This window comes from Cyanistes caeruleus, chromosome 4, assembly GCF_971803275.1.
Source record: "Cyanistes caeruleus chromosome 4, bCyaCae1.hap1.1, whole genome shotgun sequence".
Lineage (NCBI taxonomy): Eukaryota > Metazoa > Chordata > Aves > Passeriformes > Paridae > Cyanistes > Cyanistes caeruleus.
This window is the reverse complement of record NC_141704.1, coordinates 56,082,645-56,103,359: the sequence shown is the minus strand read 5'-3', so window position 1 is coordinate 56,103,359 and position 20,715 is coordinate 56,082,645. Positions and strand designations below refer to the sequence as shown.

General features: G+C 36.8%; 1 protein-coding gene across 4 annotated transcripts in view; it reads right to left on the bottom strand.

The window, feature by feature from the left end:
- The window catches only part of DNM1L (dynamin 1L), a 35,554-nt gene that overhangs the window by 3,297 nt on the left and 11,542 nt on the right, over positions 1-20,715 (bottom strand). Inside the window, exons 3-18 of one of the 4 annotated variants that reach the window (XM_086884890.1) lie at positions 15,512-15,550; positions 14,316-14,362; positions 13,180-13,251; positions 12,643-12,729; positions 11,898-12,060; positions 10,483-10,603; positions 9,740-9,871; positions 9,266-9,472; positions 8,944-9,064; positions 7,890-8,045; positions 7,699-7,788; positions 6,900-6,992; positions 5,085-5,141; positions 3,830-3,907; positions 1,482-1,649; positions 747-856 (exon numbers count right to left, since the gene is read on the bottom strand). In XM_086884890.1, the coding sequence (XP_086741016.1) occupies positions 747-856; positions 1,482-1,649; positions 3,830-3,907; positions 5,085-5,141; positions 6,900-6,992; positions 7,699-7,788; positions 7,890-8,045; positions 8,944-9,064; positions 9,266-9,472; positions 9,740-9,871; positions 10,483-10,603; positions 11,898-12,060; positions 12,643-12,729; positions 13,180-13,251; positions 14,316-14,362; positions 15,512-15,550 (1,741 nt within the window). The remainder of the gene's footprint in view (positions 1-746; positions 857-1,481; positions 1,650-3,829; positions 3,908-5,084; positions 5,142-6,899; positions 6,993-7,698; positions 7,789-7,889; positions 8,046-8,943; positions 9,065-9,265; positions 9,473-9,739; positions 9,872-10,482; positions 10,604-11,897; positions 12,061-12,642; positions 12,730-13,179; positions 13,252-14,315; positions 14,363-15,511; positions 15,551-20,715) is intronic. The other 3 variants (XM_086884888.1, XM_086884886.1, XM_086884889.1) reach the window with 3 other exon arrangements.

The following is a 20,715-nucleotide window of genomic DNA, read 5'->3' as shown; positions in this document are numbered from 1 at the left end:
AAGGTAAACAAAGCAATTTCCTGCCATGAAATAACTAATACCTTCAATATCATTTTTAGTAACTGGATAGACTGAAACAACCTATGAGCCTTACTAACCTGCTCTAAAATCTAGTTTCCAGATTCCTGTACTTCCCACCCCCCAAATTTCTCATATACTTAAAAGTATAAATATATATGAAGTTAGACCTTTCCACAAAGACATAACCAAAAAAAGTTTTATAGAATTGCTCATTAAAGTACAGCATTTTTAAAAGAAGATACTTTAAAGGCATTTTCCACAGTAGAAAGAACTTTATTATGCCGTTTCCATCCTTATAGCTAAGTGCTAGAAAACTGAGCCACATATGCTAGTTCCTATTTGACCTTCCCATTTGAAATAAAAGGATGGCAAATCTAAATTCTGTCAGGGTACACAGCACATAGAGTCTACTCCAGTTAGTTGCTGCAAATCTTCCATCTGAACTGAAGCATCCTCCAGAAAAGCAGGCATCTCCTAAATAATTAAACCTTTTACTTAATATTACACAGAACTTGAAACCATTAGGGAAGACAAGTGCTTCTTCAAACTGCTTCATTCTGTGAAGGGTCAAATTTTACTTGCTGCTGTCACTTCTAAAAAATAAAATTATTTTCTCTCTTCTTACAAACATAAGAACATGATAAAAATAGCATGATCAGATACATGATTCCTGAAATATCACAATATTTGTATGGCTTAAATATTTCAAGGAAGTTTGGGTTTACCTGTCCTGAATGTTTTTCCTGACAATAAGGAAGTAAGACTTAATAAGTCGTTCGATCACTTCACAATCTCGTTGCTCACGGGCAGAAAGTTTGCGTGCAACAGGTACAGGCTGTGTGAAAAAATAAAACCCTCAGCTTACCAATTCTGCTCATTTGCATTTGTTAATAAAACTCAAAACTGTAACTACTGCTCTTTTAGCCTGAGTTTGATAAAATTAGTCTGTCTTGCAACAAACCTATAATTCTTCGGAAATAAAACTAGAGACATAGCAAAATCCATATGCGTGAAACAAAGGTTAGAGGGCACCACTATATTTTTTCTAAAGCTCTCCAAATATCTCTGTTTTTCACTTAAGTGGGTTTTGTTTTTAATGTTTCTTCTCTAATAGAAACATTCAAATTCAGCACAAGAAGAGCAGGAATTTGAGCTGAGATTTGTTACTCAGTATTGACAGCTATCTAGACAAGGAGTTCTCTTGCACAGGAATTTGTATGGAAGGGAAGACAGTTATCCCAATCATAGCCTGAAGCTGGAGCAGGCAGGGAGGTTGCAGAGAGATTGGAATCGGGCAAGAAGCAAAGCAGAAGCGACTGGCTAGAGCTCCCTGTTGCTATAGTGGGAACAATATACAAAGATATCACATATTAGCAGCGAAGTCACAAGATCTGGAATTGAGGTGTTTTCTTTCCTGAGCCTGAACTACATAGCAAAGGTGTTTGTCTTCCAAGACTCACCACATCTAAGAGGTTTACAGCATGTCCTTTTTGAGGACTAGCAGGTAGGGCTGCAGGTAGCTTGGATTTTTCCTCTGCTGATACCTCTTCTGCTTTGGAGGGTTTCAGCATTCCTCTCCAGCTGCCTGTTACAGACTCCTGAGACGAATCTGCTCCTAGAGAAGGAGTCTGCACAAACAGCACATTGAAAAAACATGGAAGAATTAGAACTTGGGCACTGCAGAGAAGCGCCTGATCAAGTAACTACAGGTAAAACTCACTAAAAAATAAGATTTTCATAGGTATATTCCCTTCATTCTGTTCTTCACATTCCCCACATTTATTCTCCCTTTGCTGGTTACAGCTGACAAAAGGTGCCAGCAAAAGGAAAGCTTTTAAAACTCATACTATGCCTAAAAGAGGGTACGAAAATGTCTCACATGGAGAAGTTCCACAACATTTTAAGGGTCTACATATCACTTGTGAAATATGGGGTGGCCTTTGTAAGTCATTTGGCTTTGACCACGCATTGTATCCTATCAGGATCATTCTGAAGTATATGTTGAAGATTACCACAGCTCTTGCAATACTCAAATTCAAATTCTTTGAGTTTTATTTAAATACAGACTGGAGTTTCTTACAGTAACAGCTAAAAAGTATGCACATTTCTGTTTCGAGGTACCACAGCCATGATCAAATTTATGCTGTCCAAATTTGTGCTGTCCAAATTTACAGAAGACTTTTTGGTAACAAATCAAAACAAAAATCTCCATCCTCTGGAAGTGAAGATCAGAGATTCTGGGGAGTTCCAAAGACTGACTCACGAATCTTCTGAGAAAAAGATGTAACACCCAACTTTTAAACATCAGGAATCACTGGACAAAAGAAATATTAGTGGATGCTATCCACCTTATATTAACTAGTATTAAAACCCCCAAAGTTTATTTTGATTTAGAATAGGGAATGTTTTTATTTTGTACCTTTCCACATGCCTATTATCTGTTTACTCTGTGGTTTAAAATCTATTCCTGTTTGAAAAACAGTCCTGGCTTTGTACTACTATTTATGTCTTGCTTCAGATATAAGAAGAAAAAAACTAAATTTATCTATTGTGTTTACAGTGAAATACCAGAGACTGATCTTACATCCAAAAGAAAAGTGAGAAACAAAGCATAGCAAAGAGAATACCAGCTGTAGCATACAGGAGGAAACCCAGCTAACCTGTGCACATCAAAAATTTTATTTAAATGGCACAGCTGCTAAGAGGCATTGTAGAACACACTAGGAATTCAAATCAAACTCTTTTAATAAGAGAAAATGATTGTTAAGGAAAGCTCTGCGGCATGATTTCTGATTGCAAGGCAGCTGTGCCAAATAACAAAAATGCCACTCTCCTTCTGCGTTACTGTGGAGCCCGCTCTACCTCCAAAGCAGTTCCAGAAACAAAGCTATACAAGAGAGTGTGAAAAATATCACACAGAAGACAGGTTTTATGGGAAATGCAAATCAAATCTGGCAGCTTCCTGCAACTTCCTAAGTCACAATACCATCTTCACAGTTGCTCATGATTTCTTTTTCATTTCGATATCAAAACCTCTGAAACACTGATGAAAATAGTTAAAATTCTACTAGATTTTGATGTTAGCCACTTTGCTCAGGACAGAAATGGAAGCTTTGTACTAAAATCTGAATGTACAATTAAGCAGAAAACCTGAGTCCCCTTGGTACTCCTAATACACAAACTTGTGAGTGCCCATCTTTTCTGACTCCAAGCGAGAGCAATTAGCAGAAAAGCCTTCAGAGGAATAATGAGCTGTTATTTTAACACGAAACAGCACACCTAACATGTAAAAAAACACTGCAGAACACATTTCACAAATATAAGTAAACCAGGGATTCAACAATTATGTGAAACAACACAAAGGAGCTTTAGTTTGAACAAAGCCTGTAAAGATTCCCTGCAGGAAGCAGGAAACTCACATTTTAGCTTATCTTCTGTCCTCCTTCTTTAACTGTCAACACATTAAAAACATGCAGTTTAACAGCCATGCTGAAGACTTTTGATTACAATATTGTTGCACCCAACAATCCACTGACAGTTTGAGGCAAATTAGGTGCGTATTTGCACCACCATATATTGCAAACTACTTCAAAGAGAAAGCAGTGACTTGGCCACCTCATGGCATGTCCTGACATGCCACTGCACATAAAACCAGTAGTGCCAAGTAATCCACACTGGGGAGGACATCCAGACTGGGTAGGACACACTGTTGGTGACAGAACACTAGAGACAAACTGCTTTCCTTACACCTGGGGTGCACCACAACAGAAACATGCATGCAGTGCTTAGAGGAAAAATCAAGACAGACCTTGCCATCAGCCTCAGCAGAAGCAGCAGTAACAGTCTCCTGGGAAGCAGGTGCCAATGCACCTGGAGCTTTAGTAGACTAAGGAAGGTAAAAAATGCAAGGAGGGGAAAAAAAAAAATTCAACTGAAGGCCACCAAATTTACCTAGCAAATTTCATACACTTTTATCTACTAGCATCTTTCAAAATCCAGAAAAGAAGTATTTTGAATTTACAAAAAAAACCAAAAAAACCCAAACAGTAATAGAAGCAGAAAAAACGAATAAAAGAAGAAGGAAAAGAGAAGGAAAAATAAAAAGCATCTCCAAGAGTTATTTTGGATTATCTGACCTTCAATTTCATTTAAGCTTGTACACTGATGATTTAACTATGAAATCAATAAAATGAAAGATCAAAGAGCACTGAAAGCAATCTCTAGCTAGCTACCTTATATTCCCAGTTTATCCATCAGTTATCTTAGACTGATTCAAGGCAGCAGTATTAGACCTACTCAGAGTTTGTCACACTTTTTAAAGTAATGAACTTAATAAACAGATTTCTATCAGATGTAGAAACTCCTGTTACAACCTCAGGAGGATCCTAAACTATAGTCTCCATCTCTGAATTCTTAATAATTCATACAGTATTAAATAACTGTCTAAAATTCCAGCTTAATGTCAGACAATATTTTCCATGACACTTGGTTGGTTCTTCCACCCCTATCACTGCACTAATCCCAAAACATGGTAAAATTCGGCAAACTCCAGAGACAGAATACATGACTGGATTATGATGAACAAACAAAAATATCTCCTCCAACATCTGCTCCCAAAGAAAGACTGCAATAAACTGAGTTTTAAAAGTGATTTAACAAAAATCAACCACAAGTCACTATGTTAGCACTGGATATTTTAAATCACTTGTTCATCTTTTGAAATCAATGTGTCTCAGCAATAAATTTAAGCATAAAACTTCTGAGTCCATCTTCAACATCTGCAGGCATTTTACATCTTACCTGAGATGACAAAATTCAAGTAGTAAGTGTATTATTACATTTATAGACAAGTCTTCAGAAATACCAGATTTAAAACCTTCCAAAAACTGCACCTTTTTAAGAAAATGACATTTCACTTCTATCTTATGAAACTGAAAGGAAAAAATTCAACACCCAGGAGCTCCCAAGACTGTTACTAGGGCAGCATATCAAAATTTCCAATACTTAAGACTGGACCTAGGAGAATGCATTAAACTTTATGTAAAAATCAAACATTTACTTACCTTGTCTCGTGACACAGCAGAAGGCAATTCCCGGGCTAACCTGTTCCGCCTTTGTTCCTTTAAAAACAATCCAAGACCTCAATTATGTATTACTCTCTATCAACTCATAGGCAAGATTCAGATTTTACAGATGACTTCCATTTTAGACACAAACATGAGTAATTTCATCTCATCCTGTGCCATGCTAATACTGTGGTCTATGAAACCCTTGATTATTTGGATACTTTGATTACCTGGCCAAAACTAAATGCTCAGTATAAGAAGTTTTGCAAAGTTTTTTTGCACCACACTCCCTAATTAAAACCTGAGCATTTAAAAACAACATCAAAGCTCCACAATTTGGCTTAGCACAGACACCCTATAGCCCTCATCAAGCTGTAAATCTTCCAAGCAATCTAAAGGATTTGATTCTGTGGTCAGCACATGATTAGCCCAAAATGAAGGAGGAAAAATTCACTTCATAGCAAAACAGAATTTGAAGCAATCAGGAAAAAAACATCTGATTTTGCTTAAAATTAACAACTGGTTGTCCACTGAGTAAGGCTTGGGTTTGGTTCTTCAAGAATTTCAATGTTCTGTTTAGGAAAACATTAGGAAAGAACTAGTTTAAGTAACACATGATGGTATAATTTTGTATGTTCAGCCCCACTAAGTCTTAATTTCTGTACTCACAGCTGTTTCCATACACACTGTTTCTGAGCTAGATTAAAAAGCAGTCTACCAAGGCAAATTCAAATGCATACCTCACCAGTACAAAATACATGTATAGCAGGAAGTACAAGGTTAAAACTAGAGTAGAAATTGTAATGTAAGCATCTAGAAAAGTAACACTTCAAGAGCATGTAGTGACAGGACAAGGGGGAATGACTTCCAACTGAGAGATTAGGTTTAAATTACATATTCCACAGGAAGAAATTCTTTACTGTGAGGGTGATGAGGCACTGGAACAGGTGGAGGCCCCATTCCTGGAAGTATTCAAAGCAAGGCTGGATGGGGCTCTGAGTAACTTGGTCTAGAGGGATGTGATGCTGCACATGACAGAGGGGTCACAATGAGATGACCTTCCATGACTTCCTAAGCCAAGCCATTCTATGGGTCTGTGAGGAATGGAAACAACGTGCTGGATGAACACAAGAGTATTAACAAGCTTTTAGCCAGAAAGATGAAGTATTGTAACAACACCAGAGTGATTCTTCCAGTCTATCAGACTGGTTGCTGAACTGCTTCTACAGCATGATGGCAGCAACAACTATTGTCAATCAGAGCTGGGCTTGAAAAGCACAAGAATACTGATGGGAGACTGATGCAGAGAATGTCTCAGGAAGACTGAAGTGTGGAAACACAGAAATTCAAGAACAATGCCAAAAGCAAGCGGAAATTAGAACCCAAACAGAGGAAACAATACTCGTATTATCCTTTCGGGAATGAGAGGAACAGTATTGATACATTGTGTCAGACACTAAATGCAGTTACTTCAACATGAAAGGCCATTTCACAACTACATATTTAAATTTCCCCTTAATAAAACTCATTTCATAGGCAATACCCAATTAGGTGCCCATCTTGTTTTCCAGGCTGAAAAACAGGTAGAATCTATTCAGTGAAGTATCAATCTGTGATCCCGAATGTAATATGCAATAGAAATGCAGAAATCCACAGATCATTAGAGTATACCATATTTATAATTCATCACATTTCTAATGCCTCAAAATAGAAAGGAGAAATCTGTTTCGATGAAAGAAATTGAAGCATTTCTTATTTTATCAATTTCCCTTTCAATTGAAGAGACAAGTTTAAGAGAACATATTTTCTTACCTCTATGTTATTATTCATTAACCCACAGGCATCAGCGAAGTCTGGATGTTTGGTATTGATATAAGCTAACTCAATGGCCACCAGATTATGAACCTGCAATGCAAGACCCAGACCAAAAATTCAGGGAATAAACCTAATGCCAGTGCAAAGCTGGCAAACACAGCTTAACTGCCCACAGCAAAAACCCACTCAGCCACAAACCACCTACAATACGTGAACCAGGGGCAGATGGCTTACTCTGAGGGATAGTGAGTATAAAAAACACACAAATTTTTGCTTTTCACATCAGATACAGAGTCAAATATTGAAACACTATTTACTCCCCAACAGGCCAAATCAGACTTTAATATTAAAACATATTTATTTGAAGGTAAAATATGAACATTTAGCTTTCACTAGCTAAAGGGCATTACAAGCTTCTGAAACATTCAGAATAAGGTTTACAATTTAATTTTCATCACTGCATCCCAAACTCTACAGTAAATGTACAGCTCCTGTTACAAGGGAGGGAAATAACCTATATAAGGAAGAGTGGAAGATGTTAAATTGAAGTTTTAGTAAAATTCTTCTTGGAAAAGTGAAACATAGGGGACAATATGCTTAACCCTGACTTCCCCCCTTTGTTTTTTATGTATCTATAACATATGATTTAAAATGTGTACGTATCAAATAACTATCAATGTAATAAATAAGTTAAGATTCCTTTAATAACTTGGGTTCCTGACTCTGCCAGCAGAAGCATCAAGAATCCAGAAAACATGCACTTTTACCAGTAAAATTACAGTAGCTGGAAACTTACCATTTCATTTGTGACAGGAAGTCTCCTACGCAAAAGACAGGTTACTACTTCAACTATGGCATCGTGCAGTTTAGGAAACCTCAGTAATTCCTAAAAACAAACCGAAATTTTACTGGTGAGACTTCCAGAACTTTTTAAGCAAATAATCACACATATGCCAGTAATTACAATTCTAAAGCATGCATTTTTACCTGTGTACTGTAATTACTACAATGCTGGATAATCCTCTGCATTTCCTCATGAACCAGCTCCACACAGCGCAAACTCGGTTCTTCCAAACGTTTGATTTGCCTTTTTACCAGCAACTCAAAGGAAACTTCAGGAACAAACAAGGCAGGACGGGGACCCTGGTTCAAAAGGAGGGAAAAAGCTGCTAAATTGTGTAAAAAACAAGATGCTTTTCTAAGAAGTAGGATCTGATGAGGCCCAGAATAAATCAGGTCACAGCGATCACACCTGACACTCAGAACAGGTCTCAAGAGTAAAATATGTTACAAGAATATTTAAAAATGAAAGCTATCAGTTGCTATCTTTAAGACAAAATGTATTAAACAATGATTAACCAGCATCCTTACAGAACCTTGGAGATTTCTACCCACTCATTTCACTTTAGGCTTACAAATCTGAACAATGCTTTTTCGCATTTTTGGATCCCCATTAACATGAAATCTATTAAAAAGGCAAAATAATTTTCTTTCTAATTTCAGAGAGAAAAGCTGACATTGTTTATTGGACAGTGTTGGGCATCTAATACCATACCAACAAGATAGGTGAATTTCGGTGTTTGGAGGAATTTCATCTATGATCATAGATACCAATGCTTAGCTACACATATAACATTTTTTACCAGAAATAAGACATATTTCCTGTTACTAAACCCTGTTTCTACATTTTTATTTTATGGGATAGGAGCATGCACACAGATCATTGCTACAGAGTACCTCATGCTCCAAGACCATGTAGAAACCTTCTCTGTCCACACACAACAGGCATATTACAAAAGCAGACTGACATGTTTGACATTCAAAGTCAAGCTCAAAGGAGTGAACATTTTTGTATACTGCAAAATTTAAAAGTGGCCTTACTCTGTTAATTCTTGGCAACACCATTTCCTATATTAGCAAGAAGCCAAATCTGTCATGTAAACACAGAACCATTTCAAAGTTGTGCTCCTTATACATAATTAAACCTTAGCTTCCTATCTAAAATACAGCTATAATGCTCAGAAATACAAAGAGCACTCACAGTGGCATTTCTTATGGCAGTCAGAATGTCAATTGTGTTAAGGCCACCCAGAGGGTCAACAGATTCTAAAGTTCTTCCAAAAGTCTCATGAAAAATATAACAGATTCTGGCTCCACCACATCTGAAAGAAGAAAAAAAACAACTGAAGTAGCAAATAATAAAAAGAAAGCTCTCATTGAAATAATTTTTTACAGTTGCTTGGATTCAAACATTTTTGAGTATGCTATGGTCCAGTGTAGTAATATTGCCAGTGAGAGCCGCTGAGAGCCACTGGGTCAACCTAACCACTCAGTCAATATTCCAGGAAAACATTTGGACTTACAGCTCTGAAGTCTCTATGTATTTTGCTGTTCCTTCAATAGTGTTACAATATTCTGTGGCAAATTTGGTGATCAGCTGCAATAAAGTAGCACTTTTGTCTTCAACAGGCTCCCCATAGCTGTTCAGCAGAGACTGGTACTGAGCAGCTAAAACATTAATTCTGGTTTTCAGTTCTGGCAAGCAATCCCTGATATGATGCATCAGCAATCTAAAAATAGAAAACAGTCCCTCATTAGAAGGGAGGAAAAGTTCCAGCTTTATCGCCTCCATCAAAACACAGAAGAGACACGAAACAACCACCAAAGGAAAACAGTCACTTGGGAAGATTACACTAAATTCAGAAACTGAGAGAACCAGAGCTTGCAACCAGAGTTTTCTCTAATGCACTGCTTTACAGCACCAAAAGAGACACTATGGGCAAAAAGAAAGATCTGCACATATGTCTAACACATCAGTTTATATCTTCAAGTAATACCTGTTCAGTGTCCTAGCAAGATACTTGGTTCCATTTCGATTGGCAAGGGAAGGATATTTCTTTTGAAGAAACCCATACTCATCACGAATGGAATCAGCTACACTCTTCTTATTGTTAATATCCAACTGACTCCTGAAGGTAAAAGGCAGAGTTACACACTAGTTAATGGATGCAAAGTAAAAGTATAAATAATTTACACTTCTGCTTTTCTGGACAGAACATTTAAAAACTGGGTCTTCCTTTACACAATTCACTTTCCTTAGACTTTAAAGGTTTTTATTTGTTTCTCCATGCAGCATAGTACGCAAATAGGTATTGGTAGCAATAATACAAAACTAAGCAATGCTCTTACTAAAACTACTTGAGATTTGACCTAAGTAATGTAAAGAAACACAGCAAACAGTACCACAGCTATAAGCAGTTAGGTCTAATAAATACAGGACCTGTGCTGGATCAGAGCTAACGTGAACAGCTGACCAGAAGCACCCCTCAAGATGAAGGACAACAGCAGAAGCGGTGACACTACAGTTCTTTTAGAAGCATCTCTTCTCTGCATTAGCAGCCGGTTGAGTGGAACAACAAAGGCTTTTGAGAAGTGAGCAACAAGCTTCTCACTTGCTTATTCACAAGTTTATTTCTACATTTTCACCTTATTCTTAAAACTATATTCATAGCTAAAAAAGCAGAAGCATTACTTCATATTAACACAGTTATAAAAATAGCACCAATGTGCCCACACAGACCTATTCACTACTCCAATGATGCCAAGTTTGACTGGAATCACTCTTCCCATGAGCACATCCATAGCATCAGTACCAGCATCCATGAGATCCAGCTTTGTGATAACAGCAAGGGTTCTTCGACCTGCCAAAAGGAAAACACTCTTAGGGATGTTCTGATTTCATCAGAGTAACTGAAACTCATAATTCAGCAAAGTGGAGAATTAGTGACCTAAATTGATTAAATACATAAATATCTAAACCAGTAGGCTAACACACACAGGATCTGTCTGGGACCTTAATATTTCCTGATCTCTTGGTCTGAAAAAAGAAGTGCTAAGAACTTTTTCTTTAAAATATAACACATGTTTTGAGTCTAAAAAAATAAACCAGCGTCTCAGTAAAATCAGTAATTCTTGTGTCTCAAAACTTCTATGTGAGTGTAGTTACTTTAGTACTGTAGATTCTCACTATACAGGATTACTCCTGCAGAACCTGCAACATGATCTGCCAGTCTAGACCTTTAAGTTTCAGAATTTTGGGAAGTGATCCAAAATACCCTGTCAATCATTTTTACAGGAGTAAAATAAAAGGGGTCTGACATCTTGAACCAGGACAGTTTAACTGAGTAGACTGCCAGAAGAGGTCTTCCCTCAAGGTTATGTGGCAGACAAGCCAAAGCAGAATTGAAGGTTGAAAACAATCAAGAAATGTTGCATTTTATGAAAAGAAAAATTTGAGGGTACCAACACTAAATTTTAGCCTAATTTCTGTATGTTTATTTTTCAAATGTATTAGTCCATGTTCTTTCAAATCATACAGTGCCATTTGTTAGTAAATGGTACCGACAGCACTTTGCAAATGCAAGAAGCAGGCAGCCAGCAGCTTCAGATCTGTTTCAAAGTCCTTAGGTGAATATAAAATGGTAATCTTCCCTCTCCATTAAATCAGTCAGTTCTTGCACATAAATACAGGGCATCAAAATTCAGCCTTACAAAAAGTCACTAAACTAACAGCTAGACAGTCAATTACCAGCTCGCACGATAGCATACTTTCTCTACCAAAGGAAACAATGCTGGACAATAAAGCTTGAAGTTGCCCTAACAGACCACTGTGAACTACTAAAACTCTGAAAACCCCCAACATTCTTAATATCATTTTGCTGCTGTGAAAACAGAAGTGACTCCATAACTTAGTATAGTAACTTGGCCCGCAGGCAAGCCAGAAAACTATCAGCTATTGATTCATCCCAGCATTCTCTTTGAGTTACAGAGACTGCAGCAAGAAGTCTTTAAGCAAATATAAAACTTCTATTTTCTAGGAAATGTGGTGACATTTACTTTTCTTACAATATTTTTCCCAAACAACTTCAGTTTTATTTTAGGACTGAGTTTTAAAAAGCAGTTGAATAACAGCATCCAGTTAGCCTTGGTGCTTACCATCTGGATCCACCTCCCGAGCTATTTTCAGTGCTTCAGAAGTGGCCATGTCTGTGTTAGCAGCTGTGACTGCCAGGATAATGGAATTGGGGTTGCTGATGAACTGAAGGATAAGCTCTCTTATTTGGAGTTCAATGTCTTTAGGCTGATCACCAACAGGCACCTAGAGAAAAAAACAATATGGAACTGCTCAAAATTGTGTCTTCATATCTGCATGAGGCTTGGTGTCCAAAGATCACCTGCACAACTGGCAGAGTGGGGTGTGTATGTGTGCATGGGCAGGGAAAGAAGTCATCTTGACTTCTTCATGTCTCAGAAAGTTATTACATATGTAACCTGAACAAGCAGGATCTGAACGTTTCTCTTAGGATATCTTTACTTGATACAGCCTCTCACACAAAATACACAAAGCAACTCCTGGAGAAGCAATGTGGAAGAGATTTTCCACGGTGCCAAATACCTGGAGTGCTACCTCTTCTGTGGAAAGGAACATGCAGTCTACAGACCTACCATCACTTATATGTAGAAAGAGGAAAAACATAAGCAAATCTATCTCTGACATCAACAAAGTGCATCAGAAACTCAAATCTTACCCCAGAACACAATGACACGTCAGAATTATATAACACTACTTAACCCCAGGAAAGCAGTTTATCTAACAATGCAGAACAATGGCAAAGAGTGAACAGGCACACCTTGTTCAAAAATACACACTGAGTCAAAGGAGAAGCATTCTGCATCTTACCTTTGTCATTCCAGGTAAGTCCACAAGAGTCAGATTTACAACATTAGATGAAAAAATCTTAAGGTGAATCGGTTCAGGACTGATCCCCTAGAAATACATTTATAAGAAGTAATAATTACTGTCCTGGATTATTTAAATTCATCATATAAGAATCCAAAGACCTTCTTTGTAGTATGAAGTAGACAGCAAGGAAAAAAAGCCAAACATCTGTCAAACAATTCTTTTGTCTTTGCCAGCAGCCAATTTTATAATTACACATAAAGCCAGGTATGTAGAAAAATGAAAGCAAGTTTAACTGAAAGTTTATTTTTTAAACTTTTATTACAGAATCTTGAAGCAAAGCAACAATTATGTCTTTTAGCTAATGTAATTTATCTCATGAACACAGTGAAAAAAATCTCAAGATAGCAAGCAGCATTCCTGTGTTCTTCATTAGGACAGTTAAATGCTTTTCACTCCTAGCTGCCGAAACTCCTTGAAGATTTAAGCAGCAAGAAAATCAACAGGAAGACAACAGATGAACAGTACAGGATTTACCTTATTGTTTCCTGAAATCCTCTCTGTTTCACTTTCTATTTCCTGACGAATTTCATCAAAATCTGTGTAAATCTGAAGGAAGAAAAGAAAAAGTTTAAAAAAATCAAAGACAGCATTCACTTATTTAACTGCAAAATAATGTTCTCTTCTTCAAGGAACAGCAAAAAACTCTCTAAGTATATGAAATATTAAAAAAATACAAGAATTACTAGTAGTCCTTAAACTGATGCTAACAGGAATCACCAGCGCTAAAAATTACAGAAATTGGTAATCTGTTGACTGCTTCTGTGAGATGGCAGTTATTAGCACTTACAACCAACGTCAGACACAGACTGTTAATCTGTGTCCACCTACAGAGAATTCCAAACTCTCAAAATTCCATATTGAATCCAGTTGTAATCCTTTGAAGTTAATAAGCAACACGTAGCCTAAACCACTTCTCATCTTGAAGAGGACAAAGGGCAGTTGCATTTTCAAATTTTTCCACTCTTGTAATAACTGTTCTCCTGCCATCAACATAAAAAAGGTTAGCAGAGCTACCCTTCCACTGGTCCCCCCTATATTCCTCTCCAGCTTTCCTTCAATTCCTAGCACTGTCTAGAAGGTGAGAAAATCAGTTTAAAGTAATAAACACTTCTATAATTCATTTGCCAAAAAATATGACTGTCTTCAAGCACGAATTAAGCTTTGACTCTTCCAGAGGTGCTAGGTCATCTCAGTTTGTGCTCCTTGACCCTGATGTACGAGGCTCTTCCTCCCTTTTCACAGCTTTCTAATGAACCTCTGAAGCAGCCAGCTCTTCAATGGACTGAAATGACTTTGCTTACACCTATCCTTGTCTTTGTGACGTCCATTCTAATTTTGGCAATGCACAAAATAAAATAATCAGCAAAATAACCCAAAAAGGCTTATGATAACTCAGCAGAGTCAATGACCCACATAACAGACACTTCATGTTTTCAAGTTTTCTACTCATAAATGCAAACCACAAAATCCTCAATATTCTGCCACAGAGTTCAGCAGGCATAATAATGCCAATAAACATCTTCTTTTCAGGAAAGTCAAGGGAAGAGATAACAGTATATATATGCTAATGTCTTTATGACACTGCTACTTCGTCAAGAGAGTAAACATACCTTATTTTTGGTATGAAGAAATTTACCCCATTCTTCAGCATCTACCTCTGAAAACAAAAATAGATATATGAGAAAGAAGTAGATGTTTCACTAACATTTTTCCAAGGCCCGTTCATTGAAAAATGCAAGATTTTCTTTTTCAAGCAGCAAAAGAAAAATTAGTTAGCTTTCTCTAAAAGTTCACAGTTAGATGTTAAATAGCTCAGTATAAATAGATTTATGATTCTGTCTATTGAAACACTGCACCTTGCTACTGTCTAATTTGTCTCACACAAGGTCCATCTTCCTACATATGACTGAGCCCATCACCTATCCTGCAATCCTTCAGAAATGGTCTTGTTCACTAAGTAAGAGCTTGTAACACAAAACAAAAGAATTATCAAGCTAGCTTTTAGCATCTTTTTTTTAAACCATGCAAGAGAGACCAAATTACAGCTGAAAGAAAAAGTTAGAAAAATCTGTAGGACTAAAAGCAAGCAAACAGAAAATACATAAGAATTCTGCATAAGGAAGAAGCCTCAGGAGAACATGTCTCTTCCCAAATCTGTCAAGGACCAAACATCTTCACCCTTGTCAGTCACCACCGAGGTCCAGAATTACTTGGGACTATGCAAGAGCAATCCCAGAAACTGTAAAGGAGGTTTTGCTCAATTCCTCCTTTGTAGCACAGGCAGCAGTTTGAGTCACACTGCAAGATATTCACACTTTCACTATTAGGTTTCCAAGTATTAGAGGCAAGTTCCATTTCCAATTTTTAGTTTGGGGTCATTTCCTCTGTGCTCCCTGACACAGCAATCTGCTCTACAAGAAATATGGCCTTTTGGCAAACAGACAGTTTACCTATAATCTAGGTACAATCAAGTAATCTTCCAAAACATTTTCTTCACTTAAGTTGAAATTTAAGAAAATTGATCACCAAAGATTTTTTTCTTAAGGATTTGGGAATTAAAAGTGCAGGAAGTTCTATGAAGCAGCAACGGCACAGAAGAAAAGCAAAAATCATCTCATTCTAATGCAACAAGGTCAGAAAACTGAAAATCAATCAAATCACAAGACTCAGCAAAATAATCACCACAGTAGCTGAAGTGTAAAAGGAAAAGTGTAATCAACAATCATGTGGCATGAAATGTATGTGATTAGTGTATATAAGCATGCACTTCAGGTGTAGGGAGAAAAAGCAAGTGGATAAAGGCAACCTTTAGCAAGGTGTCTTGGATTTTTCCATGTAGCAGGGTCTGCAGTTAAAGAGAAACAGCATTGAATGTTGTTTAACATTTTTAATCATATTTAATATAACATTTTACTCACTTTCAGTACCAGATTCTATTAAGAAGAGCACAAACAGACAGATGTGCATGCTATTCTAGTATTGATGGGAGTATGTAACATATTAGCAATCTGCACAGAAATAAGGCCTTAACTAAACACATAAATGATGCCTATCATTCACACATTCTAAACAAAGAAGTTTACTTGATGATGACAGCTATTATTGCCATTAACCTAATTCCAACAGGTTAAAGTATCTTCTTATCTGAACACAGACAGCAGCACCATTGGGCTCCTCAAAGCTGAACTTCTTTGGCAAAATACGTTTCTCATAATTTACTCACGGCAAGAGCCAGAAAGAATAAACAAACATTTATAATGTCACCAGAAGTAGCGTTACTGTATGGGAAGGAAATCTGATGCTGTGCATCAATATTTTTAAGAAATAAAGAATAAATTTTAAGAATTAAAGAGTAACATCAGTTCTGAGACAGATTTAAGAAGAGACAGCATATGCATTACCCTTCTCAAATTTTAATTTTTTCAAAGTATTAATGGAAAATTCATTACCAAAAAAACCTAACTTCTTACTGAGGGGTTGGTGAATTTACAACTTTATTTTCCAGTGATCTCTGCACAACACCCTGAAAGTGCAAGCAGCAAAACAAATTGATGAAGATATTTTTGGTTTGTGCCTGTTTGGTACAAAATTCAGGTAGCACAACAATAATCAACTCATCTGTTTGAAAAGCTTAGTTCATCTGGAGAATTGGTGTCTTGCTCAGTCAAAGGTGTGGGTACCATCAATAGAAATATGATTTTGATGGACTGGATCTGTTAAGGAAAAATTTTTAAAACCAAACTTGCATCCCTACTGTTCTGCAGGCACATGAGCTATGAAGAAAACATCATTAAGAAAAAGCTTTCGTTTATATTGGTTGGTAAATAGGTAAAATGACACACCAGTCTGCAAAATAAGTGCAAAATTAAAGGGATCCTCCATTCCAGATTATTTAACAGGTTTTATTCACTGTTTAGAGGAAATAAAGTAAAATGCACACAGAGGAAGAAACTACAGTATGTTCAGTATTATACTGCTCACCTCCTCTTGAAAATTTGATCTAAGGGAGTAAAGAGATGCCTCAAGTCATAAAAAAATATACAGCAAGATACTGCCACTGTGACATTTGAAAGATATGGACCAAACACTTTCTGATTATGTCCCTCCCTGGGAGATAATTTCCTTCTCAGACACTTAAATCATTCTCTTTCTGTTGGCATGGGAATTTGCAGCCAGGTACTAGGCTTAGTTCTATGGATAAATATTTTTTTTTTTCAGTATAACCTATAAGCTTCTTAAAATAAATATTTAAAAGACACACTTGGGTCAGAGACACTGCATTTTAACTTGCCAGCACCTATGGAAAAGGTGTATCTCCCAATAGATCTGATTTAATGGAAAGGAGTGTTTTAGGAAAGGAGGAAGGATTTGCATTTCTCTAAATGTAACAATGCTCAAGACAAGGAGAAAGTGTTTTAATTAGCCTACATTCAGCAACCCACTGTTCTGGTTTCCACGTAGGATGCTTTTTATCACCTATTTAACTGGTAAATCAGTCTTCTCTCAGTTATGCGACTTTTTGGAAGCTTTTCAGGCTATAGCTTCAGAAGACTTAAATCATCTAATTACATAAAAGATTACATGCTAGATAAAGGTGTGAAGAAATGGCACTTTGGTCATGATGAAATCCAGTATTACACATTCTAAAAAATTACTAAAACAGCAGCTATTAAGAGCAAACAGATCCTGCTTTTCAAAAAACCCCATCACATCTCATGAATAAAGCAAGAGTCTCTATTTTTCTGGTTTTCCTTATCTAGTAGTAAGACATGAAAACCTTAACTAATACACAGGAAAAGCACAAATATTACTTGATTTTTCCTAGGACTGCCCTCCACCAAATTGTACTTATTATGTCCTACTCTATAACACTCCTTTAAGAAGCTCAATAAAATCCAAAGATTACTGACTTCAGTTATTCATGGATCTCCTCTCCCTTTCTAAAGCAATAGAAATGTTATTCATTTCCAGTGGGAGAAGCTGCTGGGAGTCATTAAAGGCCACCACCACAGAGGATTTCCTGCAGCATGGCAATGAGATTTTCCCAAATACTAATTGTTGTACCATTTTTCCCATCCTTGACAACAACTAGACTGCAAGCACTTGTGAGAGAAAGTTCTTTTTCTCTTGCACTTCTACAAAGCCAAGCCCAGTGAAGCAGGTCACACTGTTTAAGAGTTAAGGGTAAGAGATTCCTATCTGAAGTAGAGAGAAAAAGGCTAACAAAACAGTGTTGTTTTATCAAGCAGTGGATCTGTATTAATTATTCCTGTGTTCTGTATCAATTCTGTCTGTTCAGAATTTGAACGATGTTCAGTTTCCTGTCTTGGAACAAACAGAAAAAAATGAACTAAAGCATTAGTACTTGGCCACTGGCATGTTCTCTCTTTTTTCCATTTCTGTACTACCATTGTAGGTCTTCACTGCAAGGCCACCTTAATAATTCACAAGACCGTGCCCAGTCCTCTGATAAGTGCTGCTTCTCCTGCAATTTGATCAGAGAACACCACAGTGTGTTCACATCAAATACACCATATGTGCTGAATCACTACAGGCCAACAGTAAAGAGCAAAAGTATGATGAGAACATTTCCTTCACATTTAATTATACACATTCTCTGTAGAATATACAAATCAGCCTGTTATAAAAATACAGAATTTCACATGTAATAGAAAATTTATCTTTGGTATTTTCTGACTCTCTTGATTTACTGCAGTGATCACAGTACAAGGGTATCATTTGTCCCTCCCTAAGTGAAAAGCACAGCAGTCAAAAGTGCTTTGTGTTAGAAACTGGGAAGCTTTCTGGATGCCAACACTCCAACAGAGGTAAAATTAAAGCTTGTAAGAACCATAGAGTAGTAGCTATTTTGAAATGGCTGTGTTAATATGTAATATCATAGATAATTAATATGTAATATCATAGTAGAGCAAGCATTAGGATGAATACAGATGACAATCACAAAACAGAAGTCAAAAGAGAAGAGAGAGTTGTATAAAACTATCTGTGTGCACAGAGAGTTCAATGCCAGCATTCAGAAAGGAGCATGCCAAGACTGATAACTCTCTTGTCCAGAATTCAGCTTGTATCCTCATCTGGATAAAATCCTTTTCTGCAAGACTATTTCCCTCCGGGAAATCCCAAATCCATATTCAACCCTACCTCAACACAAATAAAATTACCTCTAAAAATAGACCTCTAATGGCACTTATTACAACATTACACAGCACAGCCAGGATAAGAGGTTGTTAGCTTTTTTCTTTCCAAGCTACTTGATCCTATCCTCTCAGATGTAACACCACAATCTGAACATATGCTAAACCAGATCAGTGACAACACCATTTAGACTACAATTTGCCTGAATTTTGGAGAGACATTTCCAACTCAATTGATAAATCATAATTTCTGTTCTTATCAGATCTCTATTCTTATCAAAAAAAGCCCACATCTCTCTCAGAAGAACAAGATGAGATTATAACATTTACATCTTACGTACTGATTGTTTTGCCCAAAAACATCTAAATGGGCATCATAAGTAATAACTTAGCCCAACATCCCTATGAACATGAACTTGAAATTTAAAATCCAAATCCCCAAATCAAATGCAACCTAAAATAAAAAGGCTCTGTCTTGACTCAGAATATTCCAATTACAAAACCTCCTTTTACACCTGTGAAGTTGCAAAGAAGAACATTAATATTTTACCCTACAACTCAGAATCCAAGCATTCTGAGAAGTTCTAGGAATACAAACCATACACTGCACAGTACAAATAATATAAAACTGCATTTAAAGACATCAAATGTGCAATTTCTAAAAGGTGCACAGAGATTGAGTTCTCCATCCTTGGAGGTTTTCAGATCCAAGCAGATAAAGACCAAAGAAACCTGGTCTTGACTTCAGAGTTGGCCCTGTTTTGAGAAGATTGGACTAGAGGTCTCCTGAAATCATTTCCAGCCTGAATTATCCCTACAATTTCTCTCATGGTTTGCATGGTAATTGTTAGGAACCCTGTAATTAAGACAGTAATAAACCTTTCAAACAGTGCAATATGAGTAACTGTCCTTCAGATACCAAAGGCCATAACTATTATAGGAAAACAAATAGTATAAAGAACTTCTGATACCTTGACTTGTAGGAAAAAAAAAAACCAAGAAAAATTCGAACACAATGAGAATTAATATTTATAGTTGCAAGTTTATCATGCCAACAAAAACCTGTGCAGTTGTCAGTGTCTACATAAAAACCTAAAATTTAGCTTACAACCAGAAGGTGGATATGCCCTTGCTGCTCCTTCCTATGAACAGGAGCATTAGTTGGTATAAAATGAGCACTGAGACTCCCAAGGGACAACTGAGCTTGTCACTTTCTTGATCTGCCAAAGGATAAAACAGAAGCAGTACAAAAAATAAGCTTCAAAGTAAGCAGCTTCAGAACACTTAAAGTGCTGTGCTTGATGCACTTGGGAGTCTCTCAGTGCAGCCCAGTAGGGTGGCATCTGTAAGCTACAGAATGTGTCAATTCAATTCTGTTTGCATCTACTACAAGTCAAGTTTATTTTCATTTCTCCTCCTTCCTCTTTATTCAGAACTCACCTATTTCCTGCCCTCCTTCTAAAAACTCTCATATTCCTCACCTTCCCAATGAAACACCTTATTTATACAGCAAGATGTGAGGGGATGAAAAACACACACAAGAAAATCATGTTCTCTACACTCCAGACAATTATCTTTACAACAGAAATGCTTTCTTTGGCCTGTTTTTCTCAAAAAATTACAAGAACAGAAAAGCTTAAAACATTAAAGGTATTTTGAATATCCAAAAGATTTTGACTTCATGACATTTGCTAAATGGAAAAAAAGATATGACAACAGCTGTGTTTTCTTCCAAGCAAATTTTAAAAAGCATACTAGAGTTTTAAGATTACAGCAACTGTTTTTTCATTTAAAAGGACAAGAAAGACTTGAATTCTCATTCCAAAAAGGCGAAACCCTTCTTGGATCACACTTA